The sequence below is a fragment of the Pristiophorus japonicus genome, chromosome 3 (genome assembly GCF_044704955.1).
Source record: "Pristiophorus japonicus isolate sPriJap1 chromosome 3, sPriJap1.hap1, whole genome shotgun sequence".
Lineage (NCBI taxonomy): Eukaryota > Metazoa > Chordata > Chondrichthyes > Pristiophoridae > Pristiophorus > Pristiophorus japonicus.
This window is the reverse complement of record NC_091979.1, coordinates 144,152,148-144,167,398: the sequence shown is the minus strand read 5'-3', so window position 1 is coordinate 144,167,398 and position 15,251 is coordinate 144,152,148. Positions and strand designations below refer to the sequence as shown.

The window sequence follows — 15,251 nt, the reverse complement described above, 5'->3', positions numbered from 1 at the left end:
AAAGGGTGCATACCAGGCTTTAGGCCTCTCACGGGGCAAAAAGGGGAGGTGCGGTGCTGAATTTTTTTTTAAATGGCCAACTTACCGGTCGTGACCTTGCCATCTTCAAATCGTGGGGTCCGTGCCACGATGTTGCAGCCTGGCATTCCACTTCTTCCAATGCCTTTCCCCATAGCACTGGAAAATTTCCAAAGGTTAGCACCCCAGATCCATCGGTGTGGGAAAGAAATAAAAGGGAAGCAGGTTGACAGGCAACTTTCTGTGACGTGCACTATTTGGCCATCTACCTATCTGTAAACAACCTCAGCATTTGACCCTGCGCTGAGCTTCCAACTCCATATTCTCTCCATCACCGCCTGCTTCCACCTCCATAACATCACCCATCTCCAGCCCTTCCTCAGCCCAACTGCTACTGAAAACCTCATCCATGATTTTTTTAACTCCAGACTCGACTATTGGAAGCTCTCATGTCCAGCAACCCATCCTCCATTATCCAAAACTCTGCTCCCTGGATCATATCCACAACAAATCCTGCTCATCCATCTCCTCTGTGCTCGCTGATCTACCTTAGCTCCCAGTCCCCAAAAGCCTCCAATTTAAAATTCTCATCCTTGTTTTGAAATCCTTTCATCACCACACCCCTCTGTAATCTCCTCCAGTCTATTACCCTCTGAGAACTCTGGCCTCTTGTGCATCCCTGACTCCCTTTGCACCACTATTGGCGGCCATACCTTCAGCTGTCTAAGCCTTAAGCTCTGGAATTCCTTCCCTAAATATCTCTGCCACTCCATCTCTCGCTCCGTTTTTAAGACTCTCCATAGAAACTACCACTTTGACAAAGCTTTTAGTCCCACCTCCTAATATCCTTCTTTTGACTTTCTGTCGATATTTCAGGATTACTCGTCTGGATGAAGTGTCTTGTGAGATTTCCAATGTTAAAGGCATTATGGGCTACACTTTCCACTTTGCTGGCTATCAGAGAAGCCATAGGCCCCATCACTATCAATAATATTATTATCACTTGCTATAAATGCACTTTTTAGTTAAAAAAAATGCCTAATCTACTAAGTTAATATTAGTATAATTAAATATAAGTATAAATGTTAGTAGATCTAGCTGTAAAAGACCCTTAAATAACTCACAATTTATAAGTTTGTTTTAGCTGCCTCCTCCCTTTCTCCGACATTCAAAATAGCATCCGTAGTGCCCAGCTCTGTGAGCCCGGGAAAAGCAATTATTCTCCAGCAACGTTCTCGGCGAGCGATCAGCTCGGCGATGTGCCGAAAGTTGGGCCGGGCGATGTGCGGGCAATCACCTCAGCGATCACCTTGGCAATGTGAGCCGAAAGTTAGGGGGAGAATTTTCGGACGAAGTTCCAGCCTAACTTTCCACTTTTCAGGCTGTTTTGGCTGATATATGGGCGATGTTCCAGCAATGTGAAATGGAAAGTCTAGCCCTATATATTTGTTCTTGCTGTTAAATTATGTTAAATATTACTTTGCCAGATTCCTTAAAGTGTTCCATCTTTTGTTAACAGGGCAGCATCGGATGATTATTGGTGAAGGGATGGTGCATTACATGAGAATAACTAAAAAACACAACATAACTTTACAAATCTTAATAACCAAAGTTCCTTTTCTTTCTTCATAAACAGTTGGTAGAACAAGATGTAAAATATCTTGAGGACCTGCAGGATGAGTTTGATTTCAGATACAAGACACTACAGACACAAGGTAATTTTCACAGTGAACAATAGTTTTCACTTGTGCAGCCAGCATCTGTGGTGTTTTGTCTATGATATTTATCTATGATATTTGTCTATGACTTGAATAGGATTTAATGCTGATGTTTAACATATTTAATGGGGGATGAGGTAGAAGAGTGCTGTTTTTGTGCTTTTACAACAATAGTGTAACTAATAGAGATTTGATAGAGGTATTTAAAATCATAATGAGTTTAGATAGATGAATTAAAAATAAACTGTTTACAATGGCTGAAGGAATGTGTTATGTATGTAATAACTCGATAGACTGAATACTGTAAACTAACACAGGTACAAACCTGGCTCTGCTTTATTAGGGCCCAAAGTGATCAAATTACATGATGGCTTGCCTTTTATACCTGGGCTGTACGCACGTGCATACAGCCCAATGACCTCTGACAGTCATGCCACCTGGTGGCTAGTAACACCAAGCATACATACATGACAGGATGATAACAAGAGGGCACAGATTTGAAGGTGATTGACAAAAGAACCAGAGGCGAGATGAGGAAGACATTTTTATGCAATGAGTGGTTAGGATTTGGAATGCGCTGCCTTATAGTGTGGTGGATACAGATTCAACAGTAGCCTTCAAAATTGAATGAGATAAATATTTGAAGGAGAAAAAACGACAGGGGTATGGGGAAAGAGCGGGGGAGTGTGACTAACTGGATTGCTCCTTGAAAGAGCCGGCGTAGACTCAGCGGGCTGAATGGTAACTCTTATGAGATGGCTCCTGCGCGCTGGCAGCTCCAGAAGTAGTTCCTCATTGCTTCACCTCTATCCAAGAGAATCTGCTGCCGTCCTTTGATCTTTCTTTTCTAAATCTCCTCACTTTCACTGGTTAAGTTCCCCTGGCTCTATTTGTTGGTGTATTTTAACCATAACTGCTATTTTAAACCGCCATTGCCCATCCCCAACCCCGATACCTACGCTCTGCTTCTCTCACTGAGCTGCTGGATCTCTTCTCAAATTTGGCTTCCAAATTCATAGAAGCGTAGAAAAGTTATGACCCAGAAGGAGGCCATTTGGCCCATCATGTCCGTGCTGGTCAAAAAAGAGTTGCCCAGCCTGATCCCACCTTCCAGCATTAGGTCCGTAGGCCTGTAGGTTACGGCACTTTGAGTGCACATCCAAGTACCTTTTAAATGTGATGAGGGTTTCTGACCTACCATCCTTTTAGGTAGTGAGTTCCAGACTCCCACCACCCTCTGCGTGAAGACATGTTTCCTCATCTCCCCTCATCCTTCTACCAACTAGTTTAAATCTATGCCCCCTGGTTATTGACCCCTCTGCTGAGGGAAATAGGTCCTTCCTGTCCAGTCTATCTAGGCCCCTCATAATTTTATACACCTCAATTAAATCTCCCCTCAGTCTCCTCTGTTCCAAGGAAATCAACCCCAGCCTATCCAATCTTTCCTCATAGCTAAAGTTTTCCAGCCCTGGCAACATCCTCTTAAATCTCCTCTGCACCCTTTCTAGTACAATCACATTCTTCCTGTAATGTGGTGACCAGAACTGCACGCAGTACTCCAGCTGTGGCCTAACTAGTGTTATACACAGTTCTAGCATTACTTCCCTACTCTTGTATTCTATGCCTTGGCTAATAAAGAAAAGCATTCCGTATGCCTTTTTAACTAACTTATCGACCTTTAAAGATCTGTGGACATATACTCCAAGGTCCCTCTGTTCCTCCGTATCCTCCCATTTAATATGTATTGCCTTGTAGGATCTTGTGGAGACATCGTTGGTGGTATTATTCCAACGATTTGAGGTGTCTACTGTATATCGTCCACGCAAGATTGTATTTGGTATATTGTCTCTGCAAGATCCAGCGAATCCCCTAGGAGGATAGACGCACCAATGTTCGCATCCTCGATCAGGCCAACATCCCCAGCATCGAAGCACTGACCACACTCGACCAGCTCCGTTGGGCGGGCCACATTGTTCGCATGCCTGACACAAGACTCCCAAAGCAAGTGTTCTACACGGCAAGCGAGCCCAAGGCGGGCAGAGGAAACGTTTCAAGAACACTCTCAAAGCCTCCTTGATAAAATGCAACATCCCCACCGACACCTGGGAGTCCCTGGCCAAAGACCGCTCTAGGTGGAGGAGGTGCATCCGGGAGGGCGCTGAGCACCTCGTGTCTCGTCGCCGAGAGCATGCAGAAAACAAGCGCAGGCAGCGGAAGGAGCGTATGGCAAACCAGTCCCACCCACCCTTTCCTTCAACGACTGTCTGTTCCACCTGTGACAGAGACTGTGGTTCCCGTATTGGGCTGTTCAGTCACCTAAGAACTCATTTTTAGAGTGGAAGCAAGTCTTCCTCGATGATGCTATGATGCTGATGATTGCCTTGCCCTGTTGCCCCTCCCCAAATACATTACCTCACACTTTTCCAAATTGAATTCCATTTGCCACTTTTCTGCTGAATTGACCAGTTCATTGATATCCTCCTGCAGTCTAGAGCTTTCCTCCTCACTGTCAACCACACGGCCAATCTTTGTATCGTCTGCAAATATCTTTATCATGCCCCCTACATTTAAGTCCAAATCATTAATATATACGACAAAAAGTAAGGAACCGAGTACTGAGCCCTGTGGAACCCCATTGGAAACCGCCTCCAGTCACAAAAACTCCCCTCAACCATTACCCTTTGCTTCCTGCAACTGTGCCAACTTTGGATCCAATTTGCCACTCTCCCTTGGATCCCATGGGTTTTTACTTTTTTTAAAATCAGCCTACCATGTGGGACCATGTCAAAAGCCTTGCTAAAATCCATGTAAATTACATCAAACACACTGCCCTCATCAACCCTCCTTGTTACCTCCTCAAAGAACTCAATCACGTTCCCTGGACATCAAGACTTCTGCACTGGATTACACCATAAGACTCATCTGCTGTGTCTCTGATCTGCTGCTCTGTTGCTTAAATTTTGAAGTAACTTTGGTCAGCTACAGCCCTCCTCCCCCCACCCCCCGCCCCCCCAACGCTGCTGTTATCTGCTGAGCCTGTGACTGGCTGACTCCTTCGACTGTTTTTTCAGCTTTGTTCGTTTCTGGCTCGTAGTTTACTCTCCTGGGCTGAAGTACATTTCTCCGGCGCTTCTGGATCTAAGTGTGACCTCCAACGTCACCATCATCTTTCTGCCCCGCAACCGATTCTGCACATCTCCTGGATCCTCATTTCCACAGAAATAACCTCCATCCTTCAATTCTCAACCCTTCAAATAGCTTCTGGATTACACTTGCCCGCCACACCTGTCTCCAAACTTGGACAACAGTTCATCGATACTCCATGCCGACTCCATCCTACCTACATCAGCTTTATACCTCCACGGGACCTTTGATTTTAACTCTGGACCCCTCCTATTATCTCCTATCTATTCCCTGTTACTACCAGGAAATATATATCCTCATAATTGCTACATAATCAGGTCTCTGTAACTTGAATTTTTCCATTGCACATTTTGGCTACCGCTCTAGACCCAAGGCGATCACTTTTATTTCCACTTTTTTCTCCACCCTTTTCTTTTTCTCTCTACCCCTCCTTGACCACTCTCTCCTGTTGTCATGCCTCCTTTCATTTCTCCACTCGATACTCTGCTCTCCCAAATCACTACCCCAACCCTTTATTACTCTTCGGCCTTCCTACTATCCTGACACCTTCCCAGGCTTGACTCCCTCATAGATGAGCCTACAGATTCCCTCTGTGCCTCTTTTGGCATCCTCCAAAGGGTCCATTGAGGTACTTATCACTGCCTCACGAGCAGCAGCCACAATTGTCCCATCTCAATCTCTCACCAACCTTCCCACCCAGCACGCCTGCTGGGGGCCAATCTTGCCAATCGCCACCCCATCCAACTCTATGGACTCTAGCAATGGATCAGCTATCACCGCCCCTCTCTGCAACTCCCTTCAGATTGTCCATTCATTTGTGAACAAGGCCTTTGCCATCCATAAGTTTATTGTGGATGATTGCATCGACATCATGGCCTTGACAGAAAATAGGCTATGGGGTGATGACACATTACAGGCTAAATGAGTGGGCAAAAATTTGGGAGATGGAGTATAATGTTGGTTAGTGTGAGGTTATGCACTTTGGCAGAAAAAATGGAAGAGCAAGTTATTATTTAAATAGAGAAAAATTGCAAAGTGCTGTAGTACAGCGGGGCCTGGGGGTCCTGGTGCATGAAACACAAAAGGTTAGTATGCAGGTACAGCAAATGATCAGGAAGGCCAATGGAATCTTGGCCTTTATTACAAAAAGGATGGAATATAAAAGCAGGGAAGTTTTGCTACAGTTATACAGGGTATTGGTGAGGCCACACCTAGAATAGTTTAGATTTCCATATTTAAGAAAGGATATACTTGCTTTGGAGGCATTTCAGAGAAGGTTGACTAGGTTGATTCCGGAGATGAGGGGGTTGACTTATGAGGAAAGGTTGAGTAGGTTGGGTCTCTAATCATTGGAATTCAGAAGAATGTGAGGTGATCTTATTGAAACGTATAAGAATATGACGGGGCTTGACAAGGTGGATGCAGAGAGGATGTTTCCACTGATAGGGGAGACTAGAACTAGAGGGCATGATCTTAGAATAAGGGGCCACCCATTTAAAACAGAGATGAGGAGGAACTTCTTCTCTCAAAGAGTTGTAAATCTGTGGAATGCGCTGCCTCAGAGAGCTGTGGAAGCTGGGTCATTGAATAAATTTAAGACAGAGATAGACAGTTTCTTAACCGATACGGGAATAAGGGGTTGTGGGGAGCGGGCAGGGAAGTGTACCTGAGTCCATGATCGGATCAGCCATGATCATATTAAATGGTGGAGCAGGCGTGAGGGGCCATACGGCCTACTCCTGCTCCTATTTCTTACGTTCTTATGTACCCCTAAATGAAGCCTCTCCACCTGGCTATACCTTCCACCACTTGCCCCGCCCAGACTGCCATAATGGAAATGTGGCTCTTATCACCAAATCACACCCTGGTCTGTACCCCTACTCCCCTGGCACTTTCTCCTCCTTTGAGCATCTCACCTTGTTCTACCCCTCTCATCCCTCAGTTAAAATCCTCGTTCTCTACCGCCCACCCAAGTACCATAAAAATATTCTCACCGAGATATCTTCACTGCTTTCCTCCCTCAGCGACTTCTCCTCCTCGGTGATTTCAATCTCCATCTCAATTCATCATGCTCTCCTTTGAGTTCCCTCCTATCCTCCCTTAATGTTTCCCTCCATGTAAACTACCCAACCCATATTCACGGCCACCCCCTTGACCTTGCCATCTCATGTGGCCTTGCTACTCTCATAGTGTCATTCACAGATAAAGCCATCTCTGACCACTTCCTCGTATCGCTCTCCACCCACACCCCCTTTCACAGCACCCTGCCCCCTCATCCCCAACCCTACTTCCTTCTGTGTCTGCCCCGAGAAAAAAACTCTCCCATCTCACTTACAACTGCATTTACAAAATCCCAACTGCCTAGTCTTTGACCCTCCACTGACCACGACATTTCTTTAGATACTGATCTGTTCAACCACACCCTCACCACCATCTTTGATGCCCTAGTCCCTATTAAAACCATTACTGTCTCTCACCCTGGCTACACCACCTGGTACGGCCCTCATCTGCGCTCCCTTAAGTCTAAGGACGCAGACTTGAATGGATATTTAGTCATTCATCACCAGATCTGGCTGGACCACATAAAGCACTATTGGGTCCTGGTCTCGTCTGCCAAAACTGCTCACTATTCCAGGATCATTCTGGAATGCAAAGATAACTCCCAGCTTTTTTTCTCTACTGCAAATTGACTTCTTAAACCCCTCTCTCCTGTCTCCTCCACCCTTACCTCCAACAACAAGTGTGAGGAGCTCATGGACCTCTTTGTCATTAAGATTGAGACCATCTGATCAGCTGGCTTTGCCACTGCCCTTCCTTCCCTTAGCCCACTGGGCCAAACTTCCTCTGAGGTACCCCCCTGCCCTAGCCCTGAACTCATATCAATTTCTCTCCGATCTCCCCTCAAGCCCTATCTGAGCTCATCTTGTCCATGAGATCCACTTCCTGCTCCCTCGACCCTATTCTCACTAAACTGCTGACCACCCAATTTCCTTTCCTGGCTCCCATGTTAGCTGATATTGGTAACGGTTCTCTCTCATCAGGTACTGTCTCCCTCTCCTTCAAATCTGCTGTCATCACCCTTCTCAAAAGAAAACATCCCTTGACCCCACCGACCTTACAAACTACCACCCCATCTTCAACCTCCCTTTCCTCTCAAGTCCTTGAATGTGTTGTTCAAATCCATGCCCATCTGTCCCGGAACTCCTTATTTTAATCCTTACGCCCCTGCCACAGTGCCAAACAGTTCTGATCAAAGTCACAAATTACATCTTATGTGACTGTGACAAAGGTAAACTATCCCTCCTTGTTCTTCTTGACCAGTCTGCAGCCTTTGACTCAGTTGACCACTCCATCCTCCTCCAATGCTTTTCCACCATCATCCAGCTGGGTGGAACTGCACTCACCTGGTTCCATTCTTATCTATCTAACCATAGCCAGAGAATCACCTGCAATGGCTTCTCTTCCTGCTCCCACGTCATTATCTCTTATGTCCCCAAGGGTCTATCCTTGGCCCCCTCCTATTCCTCATCTACATGCTGCCCCTCGGTGACAACACAGCGTCAGTTGCCACACGTACGCTGACGACGCCCAGCTCTACCCCACCACCACTTCTCTCGACCCCTCCACGATCTCTAAATTGTTAGACTGCTTGTCCAACATCCAGTAATGGATGAGCAGAAATTTCATTCAACTAAATATTGGGAAGATCGAAGCCATTGTTGTCGTTCCCCACCACAAACTCTGTTCCCTAGCCACCAACTCCATCTCTCTCCCTAGTATCCGTCTGAGGCGCAACCAAACTGTTCGCAACCTTTGTCATATTTGAACCTGTAATGAGCACCCGGCCACACATCCGTGCCATAACTAAGACCGCCTATTTGCACCTCCATAGTATTGCCCGACTCCGCCCTGCCTCCGCTCATCCACTGCTGAAACCCTCATCCATGCCTTTGTTACATCTAGACTCGACTATTCCAATTCATGTGCCCAGAATGTCATGTGATCAAACCGCACAGGTCTGCCACCAACCAGAGTTGGCAACCCTAGGTCATTGTGAGGTAGCTACAACAGTGCCAGCAAATATGTTTGGTGGTATCTTGCTAGATATGGCCAGTCAGACATTGCTGGCTGTTTCTGGCATGCCGCCTTTCATGCAGTAGCACTTAAACCATGATGCACTGGAATATATTTTCACCTTTTACTGCCTGGGCTGCAATCTGGCAGAGCATTAAATCGCCCACCCATTAAAGAAACACCTGATTTTCATTCAGAACACTTCAGCTGAGCCTGCCCTACCTGTCAACCCTCTTTTGATGATCTCTTTTTCCTCCAAAAAGTGAATTTCTTTGAAAGCAGTAATGGTGCTGATGAGGAAATAAGAAACTGCTGAACAATTGGCACAAAAGCTGATGCAATTACTGTGCCCTATCAATGTTGGATTGATTGATGGTTATTTACATTATACAACCCACAGACATGAACATAAGGAAATTGTATGAAGCATGCGCCATCCACGTGCACTGGTACAGGCAAGATCTAATTATGTGCACTGCAGTTCCTCCCCGCCCCCCCAAGTGCATTTTGGGTATCTGCCCATTTCCTGTCAATATGTCCCATTAACTGGTGTCATATCATAGGCAGTCCCTCGGAATCGAGGAAGACTTGCTTCCACTCTTAGTACGAGTTCTTAGGTGGCTGTACAGTCCAATATGAGAACCACAGTCTCTTTCACAGGTCGGACAGATAGTCGTTGAGGGAAAAGGTGGGCAGGGAGCCTGGTTTGCCGCACGCTCCTTCCGCTGCCTACGCTTGATTTCTGCATGCTCTCGGCGACGATACTCGAGGAGCTCAGCGCCCTCCCGAATATACTTCCTCCACTTAGGGCGGTCTATGGCCAAGGACTCCCAGGTGTCAGTGGAGATGTCGCACTTGATCAGGGAGGCTTTGAGGGTGTCCTTTAACATTTCCTCTGCACGCCTTTGGCTCATTTGCTGTGGACAAGTTCCAAGTAGAGCGCTTGCTTTGGGAGTCACGTGTCTGGCCTGCCCAGCGGAGCTGATCAAGTGTGGTCAGTGCTTCAATGCTGGGAATGTTGGCCTGGACACTAATGTTTGTGCGTCTGTCCTCCCAGGGGATTTGCAGGATCTTGCAGAAACATTGCTGGTGGTATTTCTCCAGCGACTTGAGGTGTCTACTGTACATGGTCCACGTCTCTGAGCCATACAGGAAGGCGGGTATTACTACGGCCTTGTAGACCATGAGCTTGGTGACAGTTTTGAGGGACTGATCTTCAAACACACTTTTCCTCAGGCGGCCAAAGGCTGCACTGGCGCACTGGAGGCGGTGTTGGATCTCATCATCAATCCCGAGATATGGGAAGTGGTCCACGTTGTCTAGGGCCACACCATGGAGCTTGATGTTTGTGTGGTAGTGCTGTGAGGCGTGGACAGGCTGGTGAAGTACCTTTGTCTTACTGATGTTTAGCGTAAGGTCCATGCTTTCATACACCTCAGTAAATACGTCGACTATGTCCTGGAGTTCAGTCTCTGTGTGTGCACAGACGCAGGCGTTGTCCGTGTACTGTAGCTCGACGACAGAGGTTGGAGTGGTCTTAGACCTGGCCTGGAGACGGCGAAGGTTGAACAGCTTCCCACTGGTTCTGTAGTTTAGCTCCACTGTACACTGGCTGTAATGGGCACAAAAACTGATGTATTGGAATTTAACTTTTTTTTCTAATTGATCTCAGAACACAGTGATAGGAACAGTATTCATGTGAAGGAGGAAGTTTTTCGGTTGCAAGGAATGCTCAATCAACTGGATCATAAACGAAAGGTAGAGTGCTATTATACAACATAAATCCTGGTTCAATAAAAGCTATATCTTGACTTTAAAAGATGCTGGACTTGGGCTCCCTGTAAACCCTATACTGTCATCACTCCCTGCACACATGAAAAGCAGATTCAAAATATTTAAATTGTCCTACCCTACGAAATCTGGTGGGAATGGTGCACCAAGGCCACTGAGAGCGTGGGCTGTTTTATGCTCCAGTTGGGGAACCGGCCCTTCTGTTTAAAAAAAAAAAACATTTGGAGTATAGGAAGAATATATTAATTCAATTTAGACTGATTTGTAATTTCACTGCATTCTTTATATCATGCTGGAGATTTTGGCCTCTGGTCATCAGGTGACCTATAATTAAACCTGACCAAGTTATTTACATTGCTGTTTACATTAGTCTGATGTGTTATTGTCTGCTTTTCAGAAGGGATGAAGATTGTGGTGGGCATCCTACCTATTCTCCAATAAATAATACATTGCCATTGAGGTGTAATTGTTAAACCTGGGCATGCTGCCCCATACACAGTGTAAATATAGATGCAAGTTTTAACGTAAGATATTTGATCTGCTTAACTAGTCATGAACACGAGAGCAAGGGCTAGGAAAAAGCTTGAACTGTGGCACTCTGGTGAAAATTTTACAAGGCTCAATTGATGGTATGGTGATGCATGTGGCCTGGAAAATCAAGCCCCCAACTTTGCATGTCTGAATTATTGCAGACCACATTTTGCAACACATTGGATCTAGAAAGATGGTTTTCTTAAGGTCCAATAACAATATAGGCAGTAAGTTCATTGGAGTTAGTATCCAAGGATGCGTTCCTTATAAATATATTCCACACTTTTATGGAAATATTCACACGTCATAGTTTCATGGCTGAAATGTTTCTGTGAGTTTTATTAAAGTAAAGCTGTATCATTCTGGGAAATATGTTGGTCAGTGCGTTGCATCTAAAGTTATTGTTATGAAATATATGTTAGGAATCTACTCACTCTTGAATCTTTGTATGATCTAGGAGGTACTCCATAAAATCACAGAATTGTTAAACCAAATGGATTTTCTAATGAATAGACAACTGTTTGAAGAGCTAACAGAATGGAAACGACGACAGCAAATTGCCTGCATTGGAGGTCCGCACAACACCTGTCTTGATCAGCTGCAGAACTGGTAGAGTACAAAGTATCAGAATTATTTTCATTTTTCAGAGCTATGCATGGTTAATGCGATGTAGTTTATGAGTGATGTAAATTCTTTTGAACTAGGTTTACGTTGTTCGCAGAGAGCTTATTTCAGGTCCGAAGACAGCTGAAGAAATTAGAGGAGCTGCTGCAGAAGGTGACCTATGAAGGAGATCCAATGCCTCTGCAAAGACCTCATTTGGAGGAAAGAGTGAATATTTTGATTTACAGTTTCATCAAAAGGTACAAACCTTCATTAATACAAAAAAACAACGTTTTAAATATTGTAGCCAAGAAATTCTGGTCCAGGAGAAAATTGCCTATGTTTTTCCTACAGTTGTATGTGCAGGAGAGTATAGGTCTCTTAGCTGGGCCTTTGCGTCCACAAATCGGGCAGGAAATTTGAGCTGCCAGAAGTGGTGCACCGGGCCTCTGAGATTGGGGCATTCTGGAAGGCAGCATCAGATGTGATTCTGTTCATCCTGGGGTGGGGACGGGTAAAAGTAAATTACTTGCCTGGATGATCTTGGGCTTGCTCCTGGGTCCCGCAGACCCTCAATCTGGCAACATTTAGGAACAAATTCTCCTGCACTGGGTCACTCATTGAGCGGAATCAGTGGATGATGAAGAAGGCGGCCAGGCCCCTCCTGCCTCATTAAAATAACAATACTGAATCTGTACCTACTACTGGCGCAGGCTTAGTAACGCTTCATAGGGAAGCCCCACCAATTCCTGGGGCAGCGCAGTGAAGGTGGACACCTGACTAAATTGGTGTCTGCCTGTTTATCCTCTGTTCTGGAGATTGCAGACAGAGGAAACTTCCCCTCATATTTCTTCTCACTCATCTCAAACATGCTACCCAGTAGATTAACCAAAAAGCAGCACTGTCTATAACTTTACACTTTCCCAAGAAGGGTAGTTAAGGATCTAAAGTTCTTAATCTGGGACAGGAGAAAATGTGGAACTGAGAAAATAAAAATCATGTCGTTCACGTAAAATAAGTACAGAATAATTCAGCTGAAAGTTGTTGAAAAAAAGTCATGTACGATTAGTGAAACAGTCTCATTACTATGCTGAAATCCACAGTGATTTAACTACTTCAGTTGCTAGATGTATATTTTAATTTTTTTTAATGTTATTTTCTCCCCATGTCCTCTGAAGGCAGTGACTTCTGCTGTGGAATAGTTTAACAGTACCTGCAGCACTCGTACCTCACTGAAATGCCAATTCTTCATTGTGAACCTAGACCGTGAGTGTCAGCAGCTTATTTAACACTGGAAGGCATTACAATTGGGCCTGATCCTGTCTCTGCCCAAAGTCCAGATACATATGCTCGCCAGGCGTAGTCCCTGGATAGTGGTCAAGAGCGGAAGCTGGGCTGATTTTTCCAATCACTAACCCAACAATGCTAAGTCCACTTTTAACATCCTAAGTGCAGTCTCAACTGACATGAACTAACTCGGCACTGACCATCGATCAATCCAGGTCTAAATGGTTCAGCACTATGCCGGCTGGTAAATCTTCCTACTAAGTCATGGAGGACTGAACTTGAGGTATTGGTTTAATATTCATTTTGCACAATCTCATTTTTTATATTAATAGATTATCAAGTTAGAAGTAGACCTTCAATTCCTCGTAACAAGAGTGTAAATGGTCTGTGTAAAAGGTGATGAATTCTATTTTCCATCCAATATATTCAGTTCCTTTGTGGTGGAGAGACAGCCTTGTATGCCAACCCATCCACAGAGAGCAATGGTCTTAAAAACAGGAGTGCAGTTCACTGTCAAAATAAGGTGAGCATGCTTTTCTTTGGTTAATAAAAGAATGCTGGGATGAAATTTTTCTTTGAGTAAACATATGAGGTCTGAATATTCTCGGTCTGTGATTCCAGCAGTGACACTGGGATTGAGCCCAACATTGCCTTCTGGCACTGTCCCAGTTGGAGTATGCAGAGTCAGTGGGAGGGCACCACATTTGCATCGCCTAATGGGTGCCCACACCACTCTTCATGAAGACACAATGCCAGAAACTGCCTGGCTGCCATCTGTGGGGCGGCTTGACACTAAATATTTTTGTTTTAATCATCTTTGGAGTCCAGACCTGAAACCACTTCTCCCGCCCCATGGAGGGACCCACTTATAATAATCTGTCAACTCGCTTTCCTCAACTCACTAGACACACTGACCAAAAACATTATGCTGGGCCTACTGAGGTTGGTAAAGCAGGAACTCCGAGCATAGGGAATCCCAGCCCCGGCTCTGTCTCTGCCCACTTTGCAATACTGGCCCCATATTCTGGCCCATTCTGACAAACTCCCACCGGAGTTACAGCGAGTTTCTGCTTGAACAGCTGAATAAATTTGGCTCCATAAACTGTTTCTACTGTTCATGCACAAGGAGGGGTTTAAAAAATTTTTTTTTAAATCATTAATTGATTGTCCTTCTACGACATTACCAACACTTCAGTTGAACTTCAGTTGTAGTAGTTGAACGTGTATTAGTAAGTTTGAAAGGCTTATTTTGTTATACAAAGAGAGCAAAAAGACAAAAGAGTAGGGTGTTATGTATGAAGAAAGAGTCAGACTGAATACTTTGAGCTCAAGGTAAAATGTGACCTTAGTATTTTATTGCAGGTCTCCAGAGTGCCTCTCCAACCTGTGAGGCTTCTTAAATACCTGTGCTCCCAAGGGATTATGGGATCCCTTGGGATTCCAGTGGATGAGCAGAAACAGAGTATATACAAGTTTACATATATAACAACACTCCCCGCCCCCCCCCCCCTGCAAAATCAACAGTGTAACTATTTACAAGGTGAGTCGATCTGGGGCCCTTGCCCTGGTTGATTATCTCGGGGCAAATGCTGGTATTGGTGAATCGTCTGTTGGGCCCTCGCTGGACTGCTGTGCAGCTGGCCTTGCTGGGCTGCCTGGTGTGGTGAGTCCTGCTGGGCCGCTGTGGATGATGGGTTCTGCTTCGTGGTCAAACGCTGTGTCGGTTGCCATTAATGTATGTGTTGGGGGGTCAAAGAAGGTAGGGTCCAAAGTGGGTTGCTCAGGATAGTCTGTGAATTTGACTTTGATTTGGTCCAAGTGTTTCCGGTGAATGAGTCCATTTGAAAGTTTGACCCGAAACACCCTGCTCCCCTCTTTGGCCACGAGTGCCGGGAAGCCACTTGGGACCTTGTCCATAATTCACTACAAATACAGGATCATTGACTTCAACCTCGCGTGACACATTTGCGCTATCATGGTATGTACTTTGTTGAAGCCGCTTGCTCTCTACCTGTTCATGTAGATCAGGGTGAACTAACGAGAGCCTTGTCTTAAGTGCCCTTTTCATCAAAATTCAGCAGGTGG

At 45.3% G+C, this 15,251-nt stretch overlaps 1 protein-coding gene across 1 annotated transcript in view; it reads left to right on the top strand.

The window, feature by feature from the left end:
• The window catches only part of LOC139259927 (signal transducer and activator of transcription 4-like), a 175,814-nt gene that overhangs the window by 99,944 nt on the left and 60,619 nt on the right, over nt 1–15,251 (top strand). The window contains exons 6-10 of the mRNA XM_070875884.1: nt 1,655–1,733; nt 10,627–10,712; nt 11,734–11,885; nt 11,981–12,139; nt 13,597–13,689. Coding sequence (XP_070731985.1) covers nt 1,655–1,733; nt 10,627–10,712; nt 11,734–11,885; nt 11,981–12,139; nt 13,597–13,689 — 569 coding nt within the window. The remainder of the gene's footprint in view (nt 1–1,654; nt 1,734–10,626; nt 10,713–11,733; nt 11,886–11,980; nt 12,140–13,596; nt 13,690–15,251) is intronic.